This window comes from Argentina anserina, chromosome 3 (genome assembly GCF_933775445.1).
Source record: "Argentina anserina chromosome 3, drPotAnse1.1, whole genome shotgun sequence".
NCBI lineage: Eukaryota > Viridiplantae > Streptophyta > Magnoliopsida > Rosales > Rosaceae > Argentina > Argentina anserina.
In genome coordinates, this window is record NC_065874.1 from 12898275 (window position 1) to 12920869 (window position 22595).

The window sequence follows — 22595 nt, forward strand, 5'->3', positions numbered from 1 at the left end:
ACAATTTAATAAACCAACTAAAAATACACAATATATTTCACAAACATAGTAGCTTTATACACTTAGTGATAAATATATGCATATCCTATTACCGTTTAGATATACATATATAAATCACCAAATATATACACATTTATATTTCAATCTCACAACAAGTAAAAATATATAAAATGTAAGTTCACACGTCTAGTTACCGCCAATGGTAACTAGACCAAACGTGAGGTTTACTCACCTCAAAGGTTGCTCCAACTTCCAATTCACCGAGTATGAAAACTCGTCTCACCTCATATACCGAAGTGACAACAAAAATCATTTGCTAAGAAAAATAACCTAAGACAACCCTACAACCCTCTTATGAACCAAAGAGCTAGGTTCTTCCTCTCCTACCTCAACCTTTCCAAAAATAACCAAAAAGACAAGCTCCTAATTTACTAAGGCCACACTCTCGACCTAACTCACCAATCATAACAAACCGAAACCTTACTACCCCTAGTTCACCAAACCGAAATTCTAAACTCAAACACTCCACAATTTTTGCTGCCGACCTTACTAAAACTAACCACCTTTTACCACTCAAATTCCCAAACACTCACCTCCAACACAGTGGGACTGTGCATAACCCTTCAACATTCAAACAACTTCACACTACTACCTCTCACTACCCTCCTAACCATATGACTCTAACTCTCACTATCTAAACACAAAACAGCACAGTCCCACAGCAAACATAGCAACCAAAACATCACCAAACTAACTCCAACTCAGCCCACCACACTTCTACCCACATCACCACTACATCCAAAACATTGATCAAAGAAATGGGGGAGATATTTACCTCAGTGACTGCCCAGAAAGGACAGGGAGCTGCTAGAGTTGCAGCTGGTATCTTTCCTCTTGAAAGAGTCACATCAAGCTTAAGTTTCAAGCCTAAACTTCCACCAAACACTTAAGGATGCAGTCCAGGGACTGCCAAGGCTGATTCCAAGTGAACTCGAGCCTTAGACTAGCTGGAAACACCACCCAAGTGGTTATGTGATCTGCTGAAATTCCAAGGCAGTGGCACAGCTCTTTAGACGACTTGTCTCCACCTCAGCTCGGTACTGCTCTGCCATGTGATGTCCACGGGCCCAGTGACAGTTGCTGCAAGGTTGGAAGTGGAAGATTGAGAGAGAAAAAGAAAATATTAATTCAGTGGTGAAGATGAAGATATTTGAGAAAGGAAATGGAGGGTCGGTGGAGTGAGAAGAGGAACTGATGGAGAAGAAGAAGAAGAAGTGAAATGGTGAGTTCAGTGGAGGGAGAGGGAGAAGATAAGTGTGAGAAGATATTTTCAAATCTTCTCCCCATTTTACCCCTCCGAACAACAAACTTCCGTAATTAATTTCTCGCTCCTCTAATTTTTGAAAATTACGTGTTGAATATCTATGAACTCGTCAAAACGAGTTCTATAACTTTCATGAATGAAGTTTTCTGAAACAAACGATGAATTAAAAGTCGACTCTTGAGTCTAATGAATTAAATCGTAAAACGACTTAATGTTTCTCGAATCGATTTCTATATCGAATGAAGACTGTTTAAAAGACGTAAAATATGGATATAACTTAAATATCATTTCATTAATCTTCATGAAATTATAAGAAATGAATAACGAAATTCAGGTTATTATAGTGTAGGAGGCAACCTAGATATACATCGGGTAGTGAGGATATACCGTCAGAAGTGTACAACGTATGGAGAGTAAGGGAACTAGGAGATGTACCAGAGCTCTGATATACTCCCATAGGCTACAAACGCACTCATGTAACCTTACTGCTCCATTCCAACATCGATGGTACCCTACCCCGGGACATACCAACTGCCTTTAATGGCAACAGTTGAACGTTCTGTATCGCTCCCCCCAACGCTCTTTTAATATACTCAAATCAACATCTGATCCTCTCTTTTATTTTTTTAGAAGAACATGTGACTATGTTAGGTTTTCAATACATGCATCATCATCTTATGACCGGGGTGACCCAAACGGTAATTGACCCCCATCAACATTACTCATAGGGAGGTCTAACTCCAATTGGTATTCCCGATAGTTGTAGCCATCCCATCTTATATGTGGATGTCAAAACAAACGGCCACCTTCCTCATAGGACAGTGACTAGGGCTGGGCAAAAAGCCCGAAGAAGAAAAAAACTCCGGACCGGACTGACGGACCCGTCCGGGAGGGCCAGGTTTTTTTCCGGGCTCGTGTGTTGTCATGTGATAAACGAGTCGGGTTTTGTTATGTCCGGGCTGGTCCCTGGTCTTTAAAATCCTTAAACAAAAAAGACCTGAAAACCCGGGACATTAGGTGTCATTATGTAATTGGCTTTCGTAAGTGATCCTAAACTTATAGAATAGATACAATGACATTAGAACATAACCAAAAACAGAATTTGGCCCGGATGATACCGGTTCGGGATTTACCCAGGCCCTGATTTATTAATGTAATAACCCTAAATTTCAAACAACATTTGAGTTGATTTGAATTCTATAAAATTGTGAAATTTAATTAGAATGGATGTGTTTGGTTACGACGTTATGAAACGAGTAACGGATACGTTATCAGAACGTTTAATTCGAAAAACGTTACGTTTCCGAACGATTATATCGACTTTTATTCCGTTGCTCGGTTTCGAAAACTTTCTTCACGAAAGTTGTAGAGCTCGTTGATACGAGTTCGTGGATATCTGATGCGTTCTAATCGGACGTGGTACGTAAAAGTTATTAACGATTGAAGTTAGTTTCCGATATAGAAAGGGGTATAAAGGAACATTTATCAGTTAGGGTTCCAAAATTGGAAACCCTCTCCTCTCTCTTCTCTCTGCCTCCCTCTTTTCTTTCTCTCCTTTCTCTCTCTTCTTCCCCGAACTCTCTCCCTCTTCCTCTCGGCCTCACCATCGATCTCCCTTCACAAGGAGACGTGGTCGACACCGCCTAGGCCAGGAGCACCGCACGGCTCTCCTCTCCAAACCCCCAGCACGACGTCACCTTTCGTGCCACCGTGAGGCCTACGCGACGCCACCAAGCCACTGCAACTCGTAGCCGCTCGACCTCCGGCAACGCAAGGGCTCGAAGGAGGGTATCTTGACGTCGATTCTCGCCCTTCGCACCACTTGCCATCAGATTTGGGGCCAAATCGCGTCGATACGTTTTCACCCCGAGAGATTGAACATCGCCGACAAATCCGAGTTCCTCGATGCAAGATAGGGGTTCGTGACTTCAAATCGAGGTATGGTAGGATGTAATTGATGGATTGTGTGTGTTTGTTGTTGAATTTCGTTTGATTGGAGACGAATCGGAGGTGGTGGGGAGAGGGAGATTACCGCCGCCTTAGGCGACGCGTGGGGGTGCGTGGGGAGAGTAGGAGGCGGCGTGAGGCCGTGGCGGAGAAGAGGGGGGAAAAAGGGAGAGAAATGGGGCGGCGGTGGCATGCTACGCGCCGTCCCTGGGCTCGGCGCGTGTGCCTCACGCGCTGCCACAGTGAGTGGCGCGTGAGCGTCACGTGCGACCTGCCGGCGGGTGGCGCATGTACCCCACGCGCTGCCACGTGCGGCGGCGCGTGAACAGTAATTCCGAGAAGCGTATTTTGGTAATTTACTTAAGTACGGTAAATGTAAATGTAAATTTGATTTACGTACGGTAAATGTAATAAAATTTTACCTACGATAAATGTAAATATAAATTACTTTCAGTAAATGTGAAAAGTAATTTGTAAAAGAGTAATTTAGTAAATTTTATTTACTGAGATTGTATTTACATTTAAACAGTACGTATACGTACATAAATACGTATATAGTAATTATACGCACAGAAATACATATATAATATTTATACGTACAGAAATACGTAGATAGTATTTATACGTACAGAAATACGTATTAATTGTATATTCGAACAGTAACCGTGAATAGTGACAGTGAACAGTAACACCGAACAGTAACTTCGTAAAACCGAAAATTGCTGAACAGTAACCGATTATTACTGTTTCGGCATTTAAAGGTTTACGAAACGATTCTAAATTCTTTTCTTATCTTTTCAAGGTGATCGTTAAATCGAGGAAATGAATTATCTTCGGGAATTGTGGAATTACGCTCAAGTCAATAAGGTGAGTAAAATCTCACATAATTACGAATCTACCCTTGCGGTGATTCTAAAATAATTGCAAGAGTTTTTAATATTGAAATACGACATGTATACAATATAGTGGATTCTATATATATTGTATAAATGGAAATAAGTACATATATATAATTTGCTATATTATATACTGTTATGAATTCATCTGGATTTGGTTAATTCGATGACAAGCATGTGAGCTTAATATGGAGTTGTTTAACGTTTTGTCTTTGGTCATGTTTATAGATTATGACCTGTATAAGATATAATTGATTATATATATATCGTATAAATAGTAAATAAATACATATATATATATAGTTTGCTATATACTATACTGTTATGATTTTATTGTGATGATCTCATTTGATGACAAGATATATCGAGCATGTGATTTTGATTTTTGGTACAATATGATGTGAGATTATTGTACGTGATTTTAACATTGAGATTGTTAAAATGTTGATTTGTCTTCGGACGTGATTTGGTACAATATGATGTGAGATTATTGTACGTGTTTGGCAAGTCGGAACCTAGCCTTTGGCCGGGCGAAAGTTACGATACAGTTAGAGCTCTAGTCTGTCTGCCTTAGTACTGCATGTGAGGTAACGGGTGGTTATCTGCTCATGGGTACTCAGATTGTTTTGGATGTTGGGTGGCGGGTGGCTACCCAATATCGGCGGTGTATTACGAGAGGGGTAACAGATGTGTACCAGCGTTCTTGGTACCCGTATTATAAATACATTTGGGTAACCAGAAGGGTTACTTAATTTCTCATGAGAGCTTCTTTTCATATTTCTTTGGGACAACCAGATGGACCGTCCATTGACTCATGAGTGCATTTATATTTGTTTGATTTGTGGATTTTCGTATATGCATTAATATGCGAGTTTTATTTTCATTTTACTCATACGAGCTGTAAAGCTTACCGGGTTTGTGTTTACAATCCCGGTGCACCAATCCGATGGTGTAGGGGATAACTCTGCAGGTGCTGATTAGTGGAGATTGAGCGACGACTCCGGAGGCTCGAAGTCATTCGTATCCTACTTGTGGTGAGGTTTTAGCGTGGATTTGTGTGTGAGAATTGGTGTGATTTTATTTGTGAGATTTGTGAGTGATTTGTGAGGATTATTACATTTCCATTTTATGTATGGATTATAAATTTGGGTTGTAATAATTGGTTCGTCTGAGTTGTATTGAGAACTCAGAGTTGATCCGCTGTGACACTTTAATGATTTCGATTTTATTGAGATTATTTTGTGTTTAACAACTTTAGAATTTTGAGTTTTTAAGCTTGAAATTTTAGGGTCGTTACAATTAAGAACAAAGCCCGGCCCATCATACTACAACCGGGCCGGGCCCGGGCCCTGAAAAAAATAACCCGGGCTAAACCCGCGCCCAGCCCTAATAGTGACCCATAACATTGGTGATCTAACATCAGCATAAAGTCTTACTTTGAAGTCAGGGAAATAAGTGGCAAAACAAAAGAGTGGTAGTGACCATACGACATGTTACTGTCAATTTATCTTAGCCATGTGGTGTGAATCTAATGATTTCTTATACAAGCGTAAATCATGTAGCAATTATTTGTAAATTTTGTATTAGACGTAAGGAACGAGTAAGCGACTATTTATTTTACAAGGTGTCACACACCAGACCAATCATTTAATATATTTCAGTTCAATGTAGTATGTATTGTGCAAACATTAGTGAAATCAATTCCATGTATCTTGGCCATGCAGTGCAGTCCTCTTAATTGATTTTACAACTGTAAATCATGTGGCAATTAGTTGGTAAGTTTTATTTCCTACCTAAGATTATGAGTGCCAAGGCTATCTACTTATAGGGTGTCACAAACTAACTAATCATTTCTTTCATTTCATATTGTAAAATGTGCATACGTTAGCAAATTGATTCAAATTAGGGTATGCTTGTTACATGTGATATGCTTGGGTTGACTATCTTATTTTCTTACATAAGACTTATCTCATGTTTAGGAACACTTTGGACTATTTTTTTGGGACTCTGGAACACCAAAAACCCTCCCAACATGGTCTATGATAATGACACCAAAAAGCATGGTCTTATATAAGCCTCGTTCTCACTTTTTCCCAATTCACTGACTTCAACCAGTCGTCACCGTCAACCCTACATCGCCGTTCTCAAGCTTATCGTCACGGTCCAAGAACACATCACCGCCTTCAAACCATCGTCTTCCTCCTGTTGTCCATCAATTTTTTGCTCTCTTTCCTCATGTTCTTCTCCTAGACTTTAGGATTTTGTGTGTATATATATATATATATATATATATATATATATATATATATGTATGTATATATGTAAAACCATTTCAACTTTCTTGAGAAGCTACGGCAGTCCAACTAAAAGACAATCAGAGTAATCATGGAAACATTTTGTTCATATAGAATCCGACCTCATACCAAAGAAAAACTTTAAAAATGACTCGAGGTAATTTGCTAATCATGGTTTCCATTATTATTGGCAATTATTCAACTATCATTGAAGTTTTTTAAGGTGTTGTATTTGTTTTTTTTCCGATAGGGTGGTGTTGTATTTGTTGATGTATGATATATTCTTAATCATCAAATTGATCTATTTTTATAAGTATGAATAAGAAGATCTTTGATTATCAAGTAATATGTCATGCCTTATCAATGAATATATAGGGCACGTTTACTTATTTAGAATGAAAGTTTCCCGAAATAAAACACAGAATGAATGAGAGACATAATGAAATTGTGTGTGGAGATTTCAATTCCATTAAGACATTTTTAATTACGATTGATGTTGTTTACTTATCATAAGGAATTAGAATACAAACTACTTCAATTACTAAAAAACTCTTAATCATTTTAACCTTAGTATAACGATCTATACCTTCAAGTAAATTTTTAGATTATGTCTTTGAATTTAAGAATATGTTTCTTTTCTTATGGTATAGTATTTATACGGAAGAAAATATAACTCAAGATATACACCGTGATGTATACCATTTAAATTAAACTATCGAATATTTTGGGCATAAGAAGTTAATATATGGTTGGGTAATTTTAGGTTATTGAAATTATATGAGGATATTTTGGACATAAAAAGTTGAATCCTGATGTTTCAATCCCAAACTCACCACCCCCTTGGATTTTCAAATTTAGGTTGTTGAAGATTCAATTCATGATGAGGAGGTGAAACTCACACCTATCACAATTTCATCATGTGTAAGTAAACGCTGGAATTCTCTACATCCGGAATCATTCTCTTACTTTTTCATTTCATTCCCTTAAGTAAACATGCCCTTAGATTATGAATTTGTAACGACCCCAAAATTTCAAGCTTAAAAACTCAAAATTTCAAAGTCGTTAAACACCAAACAATTTCAACGAATCGAAATCATTTAAAATGCCACAGCGGATCATCTCTGAGTTCAAAATACAACTCAGTTAAACCGATTATTACAACCCAAATTATAATTCAATATTATAACAAATGCAATTGCGTAATCCTCACAACAAACTCACAAGATAGTCACATAAAATCCTCACACAAGCTGGAGATAAATAACTTCAAGTCCTATGAGCGGTCCGTCAATTCCCGCTAATCCACACCTGCGGAGTTATCCACTACACCATCGAATTGGTGCACCGGGATTGTAAACACAAACCCGGTAAGCTTTACAGCTCGTATGAGTAAAATGAAAATATAACTCGCATATTAATATATATACGAAAATCCACAAATCAAACAAATATAAATGCACTCATGAGTCAATAGACGGCCCATCTGGTTGTCCCAAAGAAATATGAAAAGAAGTGCTCATGAGAAATTAAGTAACCCTTCTGGTTACCCAAATGCATTGATAATACGGGTACCAAGAACGCTGGTACACATCTGTTACCCCTCTCGTAATACACCGCCGATATTAGATAGCCACCCGCTACCCAACATCCAAAACAATCTGAGTACCCATGAGCAGATAACCACCTGTTACCTCACATGCAGTACTATGGTAGACAGACTAGAGCTCTAACTGTATCGTAACTTTCGCCCGGCCAAAGGCTAGGTTCCGACTTGCCAAACACGTACAATAATCTCACATCATATTGTACCAAATCAAGTACGAAGACAAATCAACATTTTAGCAATCTCAATGTTAAAATCACGTACAATAATCTCACATCATATTGTACCAAAAATCAAGTCCGAAGACAAATCAACATTTTAACAATCTCCATGTTAAAATCACGTACAATAATCTCACATCATATTGTACCAAAAATCAAGTCCGAAGACAAATCAACATTTTAACAATCTCCATGTTAAAATCACGTACAATAATCTCACATCATATTGTACAAATCAAAATCACGTGCTCGATATATAAATCTCGTCATCAAAATGACATAAATCACGATAAAATCATAACAGTATATTATATAGCAAACTATATATATATGTACATATTTACCATTTATACAATATATATATAATCCATTATATCATATACATGTCATATTTCATAAACACGTCCGAAGACAAAAAACTCGTCCGAAGACAAAACTCATTCGAAAACAAAACTCGTCCGAAGACAAAACGTTTTAACGAACACCATGTTAAAACCACGTACAATAATCACACCTCATATTGTACAAATTAAATCACATGCTCAATATTTAATTCTCGTCATCGAAATGACAAATCCCAATGAATTTATAACAGTATATAATATAGCACTATATATATATGTGATTATTACCATTTATACAATATATATATAATCCACTATATCATATACATGTCGTAATTCAATATTAAAAACTCTTGTAAAATCTTGAATCTCCGCAAGGGTAGATTCGTAAATATATGAGATTTTACTCACCTTCTTTCCTGCGTGCAACTTCCACGACCCTGAAAGTAATTTCCTCACTCGTTTCGTTAGTCACCTAATAGCACGATAAATGCTTAGAAAATGATACTTAAAATATCAGGTGACGAGTTCAGCACAGCTAAATGTTGTTCATAAAACATTGTTCACGGAACACTGTTCATGTTACTAATCACTGTTTTTACTAAACCACTGTTCACAGTTACTGTTTTACCAAAATACTGTTCATAGTACTGTTTTACCACGCCACTGTTCACATTTACTGTTACAGATCACTATTCACAGATACTGTTACAGATCGATATTCACAGTTACTGTTACAGATCGCTATTCACAGTACTGTTACATATCACTATTCACCGTTACTGTTCACCGACCGCCACCAATCATCACCAAATTTCACCACCACAACCTAAACAACATTTCCAACAACTTCCTAGTTGACACCAAGGTCTAAATCCGAGTCTAAACAGTCGAACCAACGAAGAACATAAAATCGGCACTATTCACAAACCCTAGAAATTGAAATTTTGATTCGGGTACTTACACTTCAATTTGGCTCGATTCCTTTTGTGGGAATGTTGCTGGGACTGAGACAAACAAAACCCCCCAAGAATCTCGAGCCATGGTGGCCGGAGGAGGCAGCGCCGCCACAGCAGTAAATTTCGGCGGTTGCTACACCGTGTGTGGTTGTCGCCGGAGTACAAGGCGTAGCCCAAAAGATGGAACTCGTCGAGCCCGTCAGTTTGATAGGTGGCACGACACGAGGCGACGTCGGATGGTGGAGGAATCGGCCGGAGAAGGTTTTTGGGTCGGGTGAACAGTACCCGAACTGATTTTTAGATAAAATCTGATTTTCTGATTTTTAATCTCCTCTCATTCCTTTTATACTATTTCCAAAATCGGAAACGAACTTCCGACGTTAATAACTTTCGCGTCTGACGTCCGATTCGAACGCATGACGTGTCCACGAATTCGTATCGATGAGCTCTACGACATTCGTGAAGGAAGTTTTCGCAACCGAGCGACGGAATAAAAGTCGATCTATACGTTGCGGTAACGTTACGTTTTCTAATTAAACGATTCGAGAACGTTTCCGTTTTCGTTTCGAAATGTCGCAAACCTCCAATTGTCGTCTTGAATTAATTTCATAAGTTTAACACTTTGAAAATACTCGACATTTAGTTTCTAAAAATTCGGGTTATTACATTCTACCCCCCTTAAAAGGAATTTCGTCCCGAAATTCAAGTTCACTCAATAAACAACTGTGGGTATCTCGTCTTCATATCCGACCCTAGCTTCCATGATGCATCACCTACATCATGATGGCTCTACAATACCTTGACTAGCTCCACTTCCTTCCTCCAAAGCTTCTTTGTGGATCTATTCAAAATACAAACCGGCTCAAAACAAAAGTGGTATTTTCCTTCACCTCAATGGTGTTATGATCGATCACATATGCGACACATCAAGATCATACTTCCTCAACATGGAAATGTAGAAGACATTGTGAACGTCCGACATGCTAGTAGGCAAGGCTAGTTTTCCCACCTTCTCGAGAATCTCAAAGGCCCAACATACCTCGGCCAACTTTTCTTTCTTGTCAAATCTCACTACACCCAACTTTAGCCCAACAGATAGGTGATCGACATGGTCTACCTTAAGTGCCTCATAGGGTACCATGCCGATGCTGGAATGGTAACTGTCGTTGTAGGCGAACTCAATCAATCTCAAATGATTTCACAGCTACCTTAAAATCCAGCATACAAGCTCTCAACCTATCTTCCGTTACCTCAAACTTCCTCCATCAGACAATCTGTCATATGTCCTAACAATAATAGTCGCATGTGAGCTACTCAAAATATAATCATCCTCCCGAAACATAATGATGTTTTCAGCATGGAGGCGTCGACGCCCTCTTTTGTCTAGTTCACCACTCTCTTGCGATTTGACAGACTATCCTCAAGTCATGAGTTAGCTCCTACCACTAAGCATGGTCAAAACTCTCAACATCTAACATGAGTCAAATCAATGATTAACACATGCCTACTACTTTCATCACACATAGTGGTTTTCAAATAAACGTGCTTTATCACGACAATACCTTCATGACTTCACCACAATGCATTGCTAGAATAACGAACCTACCATTCCTTCCAATCAACAAAATAATCTCCTTTCATGATCATCTTATTATAACCATAAAAAGTTGTCGTGCATGATACCCACTCAAGTACCATATTTGTATCGGCAACACGATAAAGAAATCTTAACTCATTGAGTTCACAACCACCACAGAACACCACCTTGGATTAAGAATTACTCTCAAAAATTTCACCAAAGAATCGACTAATATCCGCACAAGGCAGTAGAGAACCTCTACCGCTACCACAAGAGTGACGCATCACGCATCCCATCACACTCACCAAAACTTACCGTCGAAAATTAATTACATCTTCTTGCTTCCATGAGTGGTATGCCACAATTTGGGGTTCAGACAAAGAAGGTATTTATCTCACAACGGTGGAACATGAAAATTAGGTGAACTTTACAGCGCAAAATCCAACACGACCACAACTGAGATATACTTTACCCCCTGGTTCATACATGCCTCAAATGCATGACATACGGTCCCACACAAATGCCCCAGTGCATCATCTAAGATATTGGTTTCTCCCACCGTTGTAGTACTAATAAGTTTAGTAATTACTTCAACAGAACCCGATATTAGGTCCACCATCTCCTCAAAACTAACCCCAAAAGGATTGCTACACCACCACTCTAAACAGTTGTTTCTTTACTTTCAATAAGAACCCTCATGGCCAACGCATTCGGCCAAAATAACTTCTCTGTAAGCAACAATATACTTGATTACCCTTTTATCATAAAATTTATCCCTTATTGAACACTTCAGTCAACACCACTTTATCCAACAGTATTCAATCTAATGCATAGAGGGAAAAGAGCCTCTAAGTCACCAACGCTAACACCACTTGCACTTGAAAAGCAAATTTTTTTGGTCCTCAACCATTTCTTTACCAGTTGGAAGGTGCTTGTCACGAAAAATTCGTCAAAACACCATTAAGCTAAGGTCATCTCATACCTTATCTTCAATAGAGTTACTTCACCGCCATTGCGTCTCATTTGGACCTGTGGCAATCCCCAACACCAAAATAATTAAATCCTGAAAGATCAGCGTTCTCATTTAAATGCTCATCTAGCAAATAATTAATTCATATCGCCACATTGAGATTTCTCCATCACCTTATATTTCTTGCTCACCCAAGGACAATGCGTAACATCAATTGTCTATAACCGAACCAAAACAAGTTTGGAATGTTACGTCGACAAAATGTGAATCTCAATTCAATAATTGTATTACCACTTTATGGTCGTATCATAAGCCCTACCACTCTGTTACCAATAGCATTAGAGATGCTAGTCACGAAAATTTTCGTTAACCACCTCCAACCTATGGTTTACACATCTCTTACCTGAACATAATATCTCAACCTTGTTAGGCTTCAACTTAGATTAGTTGCATAACTAAAATCTAGTCCTCAACATTTAAACACTGAACATCCCTCAATATAGAGTCAACGCTCTCTATCAAGACTCCTTGATAGTTCTCTGCCCTGATAGGAAACTATATACTCAAACCTGTTAGCATTTCAGTATCTGGATCGCATGTCAAACTCAGAGAGTATTGTAGCCTCTCTAAGCTGATCGCACCAGTCATTAAGTCTTTGAATTCATTTGTCTCAGTCCATACGGCGTCTTCGTTATAGGTGCTATAACACAGTATCTCCTGAAATGTCTCACTTTACTCAGTTATCACAACGATGTCTGTGATAACTACTTCAGATCCACATACTCAACATATGCCATGACTCAAGCTCTCATGGCATTATCCGACTCGAGACAAAGATAACGAAACATTGGTTTCCTGGGTCTATGAAAGAACCCACCATGTCAAACAATCAATCCCCACGTATTGCGGCCTCAACCAATCAATTCCTCAGGTCACATCATAGAGTGGTCCGGAATCACTATCAATTAAGCAGAGAACTCTCCATTTCCACTCACAATAGGACAAGCCTCTCATTGTCTCCAATTCGAGGAACACTCCAAATGCGAAGTGACACATAAAGAGTTCCTCAGAGATGTAGGAATCAATCCTAACATCTCCTCTACCGAACTATCAATAATTGAACGTGGCTATTATCATCTTCTCCAACTCAAAGCACTCAATCATCACCAAGTAAGTCCCAATTCTCTCGATCCAATGGTCTGCTACCAAATGATCCAGGCCTCATGAAACGACGACACTGGCAGATCACTAATGTCCTTGATCAACCTCAGCACACGACTCTAATCTCTAACGACAGCGATAGGATCAACATGTCTTTCCCGTGGAGCAGCCTCCTCATAAAGGTTCTCCACATTGCGGACTCGGCCTGCAGCCCTAACTCGGCCTCGACCTCTCGTCCGTCCTCGGCCCTGTCAACGGCCATTTTCCAAATTCATCACCATTCAACAATTAACACTCTGTCATACATGTGAAGTCTCAAATTTGACAAAATAGATCCAACTGATATCAATCATGGAATTTCAGAAGAAGGTAAACCATCAGAGTATCGTCACAATACCCCCTACAGGACCAAACCATAAGGTATGGCTCCTAACACTCTCGCGTACCCGGCGACATATCAATACCGAGGAGCATGTGATGGGTTCCCGCCTGCAGTCGGATCATCACTCCCGGATGATATTGATAATCGCCAAATACGCACTTAGGCTCTGATACCAACTGTAACGACTCCAAAATTTCAAGCTTAAAAACTCAAAATTTCAAAGTCGTTAAACACCAAACAATTTCAACGAATCGAAATCATTTAAAATGCCACAGCGGATCATCTCTGAGTTCAAAATACAACTCAGTTAAACCGATTATTACAACCCAAATTATAATTCAATATTATAACAAATGGAATTGTGTAATCCTCACAACAAACTCACAAGATAGTCACATAAAATCCTCACACAAGCTGGAGATAAATAACTTCAAGTCCTCTGAGCGGTCCGTCAATTCCCGCTAATCCACACCTGCGGAGTTATCCACTACACAATCGCCGGACTGCAAGGCGTAGCCCAAAAGATGGAGCTCGTCGAGTCCGTCAGTTTGATAGGTGGCACAACACGAGGCGACGTCGGATGGTGGAGGAATCGGCCGGAGAAGGTTTTTGGGTCGGGTGAACAGTACCCGAGCTTGGGTGAACAGTACCCGAGCTGATTTTTAGAAAAAATCTGATTTTCTGATTTTTAATCTCCTCTCCTTCCTTTTATACTATTTCCAAAATCAGAAACGAACTTTCGACGTTAATAACTTTCGCGTCCGACGTCCGATTCGAACGCATGACGTGTCCACGAATTCGTATCGATGAGCTCTACGACTTTCGTGAAGGAAGTTTTCGCAACCGAGCGACGGAATAAAAGTCGATCTATACGTTGCGGTAATGTTACGTTTTCTAATTAAACGATCCGAGAACGTTTCCGTTTTCGTTTCGAAATGTCGCAAACCTCCAATTGTCGTCTTGAATTAATTTCACAAGTTTAACACTTTGAAAATACTCGACATTTAGTTTCTAAAAATTCGGGTTATTACAGAATTTCACCAGAGTAAACTACCAATAATAAAGAAATTATATATATATATATACACACTCCTCAAACCTCTTAATACACATTCTTTTTCAATACATCACTATTTTAATTTCTAATTCTAACATTTTACTAAATACACAACCTAAAGTACTCATATTATCCCCAATCACAAAAAAAAAGATAGAAATATTTTATTATTTGACTATACATTATTTAGTATATACTAATATTATATTATATATATATATATATATATTTGTGGATGTCCATTTTGAATTATTTTGTTGTTCTTAATTAGAAAATTATTAAAATTTACGCCTTGGTGCACACTTCATACAAAGAAGAGCCAAAGAACTCATTTCATAAGAACATAATCTCTTAAGTCTTAATATGAAAAATTTGTGGAAATAAATGAATTAATCGACTATTCTAGTTCCACTATAATAGGAATCATCTTAAATTCCCTTGCAATTTCACATTAATTAGTTTCCAAATTAATTTTGATTTTTCTATTTTAATTTATTTTATATTTTCCTAATTTGTTACATATGGTTGTTTACATAACTACAAATTGTCATTTTAATTTTAAAATATTAGGGATGTATATTAAAAGCTTTGGGGTGTATATAAAATTTATCGTAATAATATTCATTTTTTATATAAAATTATTCTACAAGTATCAGTATTATCGGTTAGAGAGATTTTAAATATTCACCTCAAATCTCTTAATACACACTCATACTTAATACACCATCTATTTCAATTCTCATTCTAATATTTTTACTAAATACACCACATAAAAACCTAAAATACCCTTGAATTAAAAAATCACAAAATACGTTATTATTTGGACATACAAGGCTACTTTTTACAGTGACTAGTATATATATTAACATCGTTTAGATGTTCATATCGATTCTTGTTTGTTCTTACGAATCATTATAGATTGCAATTGTTTTTTTTTCAAATTCTTTAACCATAAAAATGATAAACAACATGGATGAATTAATTGTTTGAAAAAGATGAGCATTTCTTTGTTAAGAATGTATGAAGATGAAATTTAATGAAGGATAAAAAATCATAATTTTTTTCATGAATTACTTTGTTTGGAACTCTAAAAATAGAAATGATATTTTTCAGTGAAAAATAATGAATGAATTTATTGTTTGAATCTCCCACTTAATTTTCCATCAAAATATATACTAATTTAAACTTCCCTATAAATTTTCTTATTTTAATTGTTTCTAAAAATAAATTCTTAGTTTTGATAATTTAATTTATTTTTAATTTTCTAAATTATTACATGTACATATTTTGGTCATTCAACATACATGCAAAATGTTATTTAAATTATTGAATGATAGGAATGTGTATTAAAAATTTATGGGTGTGTATTTAAAACTTCTCTATTGGTTATTTGTCTCGCTTTCCTAAACACTTATTAAGTCATCATACTAGTTGGTGCATTAAATCGATCACATGTTGATTAGGTTGTTAGTACGTTGACTGACTTCGTAGAGGTAACAGATTCATATATCATTAACATATGTAAAAGTCAAATGGGTTAAGGTACTTTTGTATAAAACTTATAAAAATGAATAAAGCATCATCTTGAGGCTCGCTAGAGATTTAAGAATGTAAGTTAACATCATAACACTTATATTTAAAGCATATATTGTTTATATATTTTTGTTTGTTTTGGTTTTTTATTTGTGCTGGGTTTGTTTCTCTAAATTATAGAAGTTCAAGAATTATTATTTATAGAGTTTTTTTAAAAGATGATTTCTTATTCTATCAACTACTAGTCAGTGTAGTCATATATTCCTCTAAAAATCCAGTGTAATATATTGTTGTTAGTCATAATTTGTTTTAGAGTTTAAAGTTTAAATTCTAAACGTTTAGGACTTAAAAAAAACTAGCTATTGTATATAATCTAAGCTCTAGGTATAAAAAAAATTGTAAATGAGATCTAGTTTTGATTTGAATTGAAGACACATAAATTTATTTTGTTTGTTATTGAGATCTCGATTGCGAGCATCTAAGTTTTCCACACCTTAGCTGCCTCCTTTCTCGGAAACCTCATCTTGTTCTGGTAATTGAAACTTTATATTAAGAGGTGTATCTTCCTCCCTATGTATAGTTACGTACTTTCACCCTTATATAGTGCTCAGATTACATATGGTTTGCAATTTAATGTCTTTTATACATACACTTTTTCAATATGGCATACGCTATATATATATATATATATATATATATATATATATATATTAAAAATACTTTGGTTTAAAAGTAAAAATAACAGCCAGAATTTTAATTATCTGCCCCTCTGCTACTATTTCCACATAGTCAAGAGGTTGTGAGTTGTGAGTTCACAACAATACATATATAACATAGATATACTCATTAAACGTACTCCTGCTGAAATTATTCTATATACAACTACGACTTATTAGCACTCCTCTCTTCAAAAAAACTAAACTGTATGATTTATAAATTATGCATAACATCTTTCGTTAAGAAACATTGCATTTGATATTTGAAAATATAGAAATTGTATTAATATAATATCTTCAGTTTAAAATTTTGAATACATAAAAGTATTTAAAGATAACCGTTACTTATTTCTCTGAGGCAAGGTTCATGAACACGTATTAAATGGGTTCACATGCACACATACCAAAAAATTTAAACAGTTTCAAATGTTATTGTGTCTTTTCTCCTCTGGTTTTTTATAGGCTAATTAGTGTGTTTCTTTGAATCGTTATACAGGTCCAAAGGGAACATCAGTTGTAAGGAGAAAGAATGCATCTCAATATAATGATATCATTGCGATCCAAAGACCAATGTGAACCTTGTTTGAAAAAGAAGAGTTTAATTCGGTTCGAAATATGGAGAGATTCAAAAAAAGGTGAAGATGTCATCGAAGTCTTGTGTGGTTGCACCGATAAAAATTTTGGTGACACTGTTGGGACGCTTATGATTTCTTCAACCGAACAATTTACTATCACCTACTACTGCCCCTTTAAGCATACCAAAGAGAACAATGAGATAAGTGGCTATTTTATTCATCATGTTGATAAATCTTACCTAGTTTTTGCACTTTAATTACCTTCTCGTATATGTCAACCTAATGCTTTGATGTTTAAAATGCAGAAAATATTGTGTCTACTAACCCGATAAGAATGAGATCAAAGGAATTCGAGAGTCATGCAAGGCGTGGAGAGAGAAGATGAAAGAGCAACATCTGGATTATGAAAGAAGGCCAAAAAATATCTCTTCGGAAGTCAGGACTATTGAGATATTACAAGTACGCTGCAAATGAAAATAACTAGGATCGTCCCAAATCAAAGTTTGTCCATCATGATGAATTCCTTAGTTGTTGTGAGTGTATGAAAGAGCGAAGGTTTCGCCTGCGCACAGTGGCCGAGTGCAAAGCTTTCTATGATGCCTCGACAATCATAAATTGGAGATGTACTGACGATTATGACAAATGAGTTGCTTCTCTTATTGATATTGCACCTTCAATATATCATCTTCAATATATGTGGAATACTAGTACAATATATTAATGGTTTTAATGTTTCTCTAGAACAAAATTTGAAGATGAAGAAGAGCGAGTTGGTTTGAAAACGTATCGGAGTTGTCCTCGTGCCCCAACATGTAAGGGATGCACCTCTTGTGTGTGTATGGGTTGCAACATGTGCCGCTTCAAGAACTATGATTGTCGGACATGTGTTAACTACATTCAGAATGTGGTACCCTAAATCCGCAACTATTTAGCGTTTAACGTACAAGAACAATAATTTGGTATCCTCAAGTATAAAGAAAACAATTTAATGAGCTTTATTTATTTCATAAATGGTCTTCTATATGTACCATGGAGATGTTTTTCATTTTAAAGACTTGATCTAATTTTTATGTAATAGCTAGTGGGTATGTAATAACCATTTGGCATGAGTTAATATTTTTGTGCTATTGCACTTTTCCGTCAAAAAAAGACAACAATTTAGTGGAGTACACATTATTATATTGTACCTCCAAGCCAAACTTCAATTTCAGATTGCTCCTGAATTTTTTTATTTAAATGATTAAAAGTCTCAAAGACATCTAATTAAGAAGAGAAGACTACTTCAACATTATAAAGTTATTATGTATACTCGCTACACCACGTGACACTATCATGTAATGTACCCAGCCAATCATATTACATTATGGTATAATTAACATGCACGCAGTGAAAATGACAAAAGTTTATTTACATATAAGAACCACAGTAAAAAAATATACCAATAATATTAAGAGATACGTCATGTGAGATATGTGACAAGTATATATATTAATTTCTCATAAAATTATATACAAGAGCAAGATAGACCCAACCACAAAGCATAAGGCAACATCATTGCTCCATCTTACTACTCTCGAACTTGATATGGTCCTCATACTGGGTGCAACGGGAACTATTATATCATCACAAAACTGCCTGAACACGAATTCCTTTATCAAAAAGATTCTAATCACATATTCAGGCGTACGAGCCCCGACTAAGGCAAAGTTGGATCTGCATGCAGACTCAGACGCCATATCTTTTGGTTTCTGCCTCACAATTGTATGAATGTCGGCTATGATAGGAGACTTCAGATCTGCACACTGTGTATTTGTTTCCTAGTATTCACTGGACTTTTTCTCAGTTTAGCGTGCAATGTTTTCACATCCACACCTTGTATACTGCAATTGTTAAAGTCAGAATGGATTTAGCACCAACATTAAAAACTACAGTTCCGACGTCTTCTGCATTGTCTTCACCAGCGCCAGCCTGATTTGGATCTCGTCAGTGACGGCTTGGTTAGAGAGAGAGAGAGAGCTGCGATCAGAAAGCAGACCTTGTCGGCGTTGCTCAGTAGAGAGAGGGGTGAGGTGAGGGATCAGTGTGAGTGATACAGTTAGTTAATTAAGGGTAGTAGTATAAATTTTTATACTAATATTGAATTGGGCACAAGAAATTGAACTGGTAAAAAAATTTAGGATTTTTGTTCAAATGGTCATTTTCCCAAAATCTTTCTTCTATGATAATGTATTCAAAATTTGTTGAGCTATATGATCTCAGTTTCAACTGAACAATCTGGTAGACCTTGGTTTTGTTTGGTTTCATCATATTTTATCTTAATTATAAAGAGGTTCATATTAATAAATAAGATGATCTCTCTATTCTTTCTCAACAAACCTTTCTCGTTAAACAAAATTAATATCATTAGCAACTTTAAATTTCATAAACTACAATTATTAACTGCTGGCTTGGTGAGCCATGACGTGTTTGCCCAACCAACACCTCTACCGTTATCATCTACATAGCACGGCAGCTTGCCTTGACGACCGATTTCCGCTTCGGAAGCGGAAGCGGGAGCGGAAGCGCGGCGGAAGCGTTGGCTTCTAAACTGGAAGCGCGGTGGAAGCGTTGGCATCCTAATTGGAAGCGCGGCGGAAGCGTTGGCTTCTAAATTGGAAGCGTGATTCCTTCCCTTCCACTATTTCATCAATCAATGTCTTGAGTCTCTTATTGTCGTCTCATCTTTTTTCAATTTCTTCAAGCGGTTAAAGATGAATATCATCAATTGATCTAATGTGTCAGAAAAAAAAAAGAGCTCGGGAGAGATATGAAGAAAATCTTGATGAGATAGAGAGAAGACGAACATTTTTTTATTCAATTTTATCTAGTGATGTCTCTTTGACTTGCACGTGGCCAATACCTTCACATTATATTGGACATTCTTTTGTTTGAATTTTGAAAGGAAACTTTAATATTGCTATAACTAAAGATAATTATAGTTTATAAAAGAAGTTATTAATAGTTATCAAGTTAGTTTAAAACTGGATAAAATAATAATAAAATAAAAACTAAAAATAGTATATAATATATATTTATTATTCTGACGTTTCCAAAACGCACCCGCTTCCTTAATTTTTGAAAAAAAATCGCTTCCGTATTTCTAAACGCTTCTCTTCCACGTACCCACACCCGATTCTATGCATCCTAGGTTATCATGAACGAGTTGAATTAAGATAAAACGGGCAATGTCGACCAGAATATACAAGGAAGTTGCCCGCAACCACCACTATGTACAACTTCATTTCAGTAACGAAAAGTAAAAGCAGGTTAGGGAAGTTACAAAATGATAAAATCCTCACTTTTAATTGAGCTCTCTTTCTCTTCTGTTTTTTTTCCTTATCCAAACACGCATGTTTTGTTAGCTAGTTTTTTTTTTTCAAGAAATTGAACATTTTCTAATTTATAGAATGAGGCAATGAGCTATTAAAGTCTCCTGCTTTGAGAGAAATATACATACCAAAATTCTCTTTCTTCAGATTAACAACAGAATGAGCAATGAAACATATGCCACAATGTTGGAAACAAAACATTACAATTTAGACTAACATGTAGTTACATATATAGATGATAGATCCCAGTGCAAGATGATTATGCCACTGACCAAGTGACCACTGCCTTGGAAGGTTCAGTTCATATTGAAAGCCCAGCAAAAAGCAATTCCAACTCGTGATCTTGTGATGTAGTTCTCTGAGGTATAAAGGTGCATCACAAAGAGCAAAAACAGCATTAAATACTCTGTCAAAATCCTTTATATTGTAACTATGATCAGAATCATATAGAAAGAAAAATGATTTCATGCTGTATAACAGAACAGAGTGATCTTCATTCAAAACTTTTTGAACTAGTTACTGTGGTCTCTAATCTAATTGATCATCATTACCTAAACAGTTTCCAGGTATTCATGCAGTACCTGCGTGTATGGATTTCACAGAATGGTAGCTAAGTGTGGAGCATATAGCTACTGACCACTTTATGCTTATTTGTGTTACAGAACGAGTTTCATAAAGTACCTTTGAAGCAATCAAATGTGATTGTTACCTTCACTGTAGGTTGGTTTTCATGAGTTTACACAAGCCAATAGAAGTGGTATGTTAAACTCTAGTCTATTTTAAAAGGCTCTACTCATGTACAATTGCGAGGTTTTAATCACATCGTTGCGGTACAAAACAATTGTCTGCCTGGTTTCTAATCCATGAGGTCTTCGACGATTCCAGATCATTCCAACCTTAGTTTCCGGTTCTAGGATGCTCGATTTGGTTATCAAGTAGTTTTTATCCCCATATACATCATCTAAACCAGCAAGCTATGCAGGCATATGGGATGTTTTCTATCAAAAGCAATGTTGCCTCATTACTAAAACGTTCATTTCCCATTTGAAATTAAGGATAAGCCACGATTACATACTTAAACTAAATCAAAAAACACCAACAGCAGATACAATCAAACTAGCTCCTGCACCAGGGCTTAAACACAGTAACTGTAGATAATGTTAATTCACCTGAATGGAGAGAAGCTGCAGGATCTTATTAAGAACCCGCAATCGATGCGAAACATAGCCACTGTTAGCAGGCAGCCTCTGCATTTTCTTCACTTCCTCGTGCACAGCGGCCTCCTGCTCCACAGGCCCCAGTTGCTTCCATTGAGCTTTAGGCCGCACAACAGCACCACTATCCTCCATGGTCGCATCAATTGTACTCATGTCCTTCACAAAATCAACATAGCCCATAATCAAACACAATTGAAACCATCGTAATTTGGAATTAAAAGCTAGGGTTTCTGGGGCTTTGGATCGGGCGGGAGATTTTGCCTTAGGGTTCACTGATAGCAATCTATCTTGTTCCAATTGGGTTTCTGTTAAGAAACAGGGAGGGAATTGATAAATTGAGAAGAGGATAGAGGGACTTACTAGTCAACAAGTCGCGGTGGTCGGTGTCGGAAAGGTGAAGAGTACGGCGGTGACGCCAAGTAATTTCATCATCCGGCTCCAGTTTAAAA

The 22595-nt window shown here is 36.8% G+C and overlaps 1 protein-coding gene across 2 annotated transcripts in view; it reads right to left on the minus strand.

Annotated features, from left to right (window-relative positions):
• LOC126786402 (uncharacterized) overlaps positions 1-22594 on the minus strand; it is a 403094-nt gene extending 380500 nt beyond the window's left edge. The window contains exons 1-3 of one of the 2 annotated variants that reach the window (XR_007671190.1): positions 22507-22594; positions 22099-22302; positions 21168-21287 (exon numbers count right to left, since the gene is read on the minus strand). Coding sequence is in view for 1 of the 2 variants with exons in the window: in XM_050512221.1 (XP_050368178.1) it covers positions 21231-21287; positions 22099-22299 (258 nt within the window). In the remaining variant the exon portion in view is untranslated. Of the gene's footprint in view, positions 1-21050; positions 21288-22098; positions 22303-22506 lie in introns of those variants that run through there. The other variant, XM_050512221.1, reaches the window with a different exon arrangement.
• Between the last annotated feature and the right edge of the window lies 1 nt (position 22595).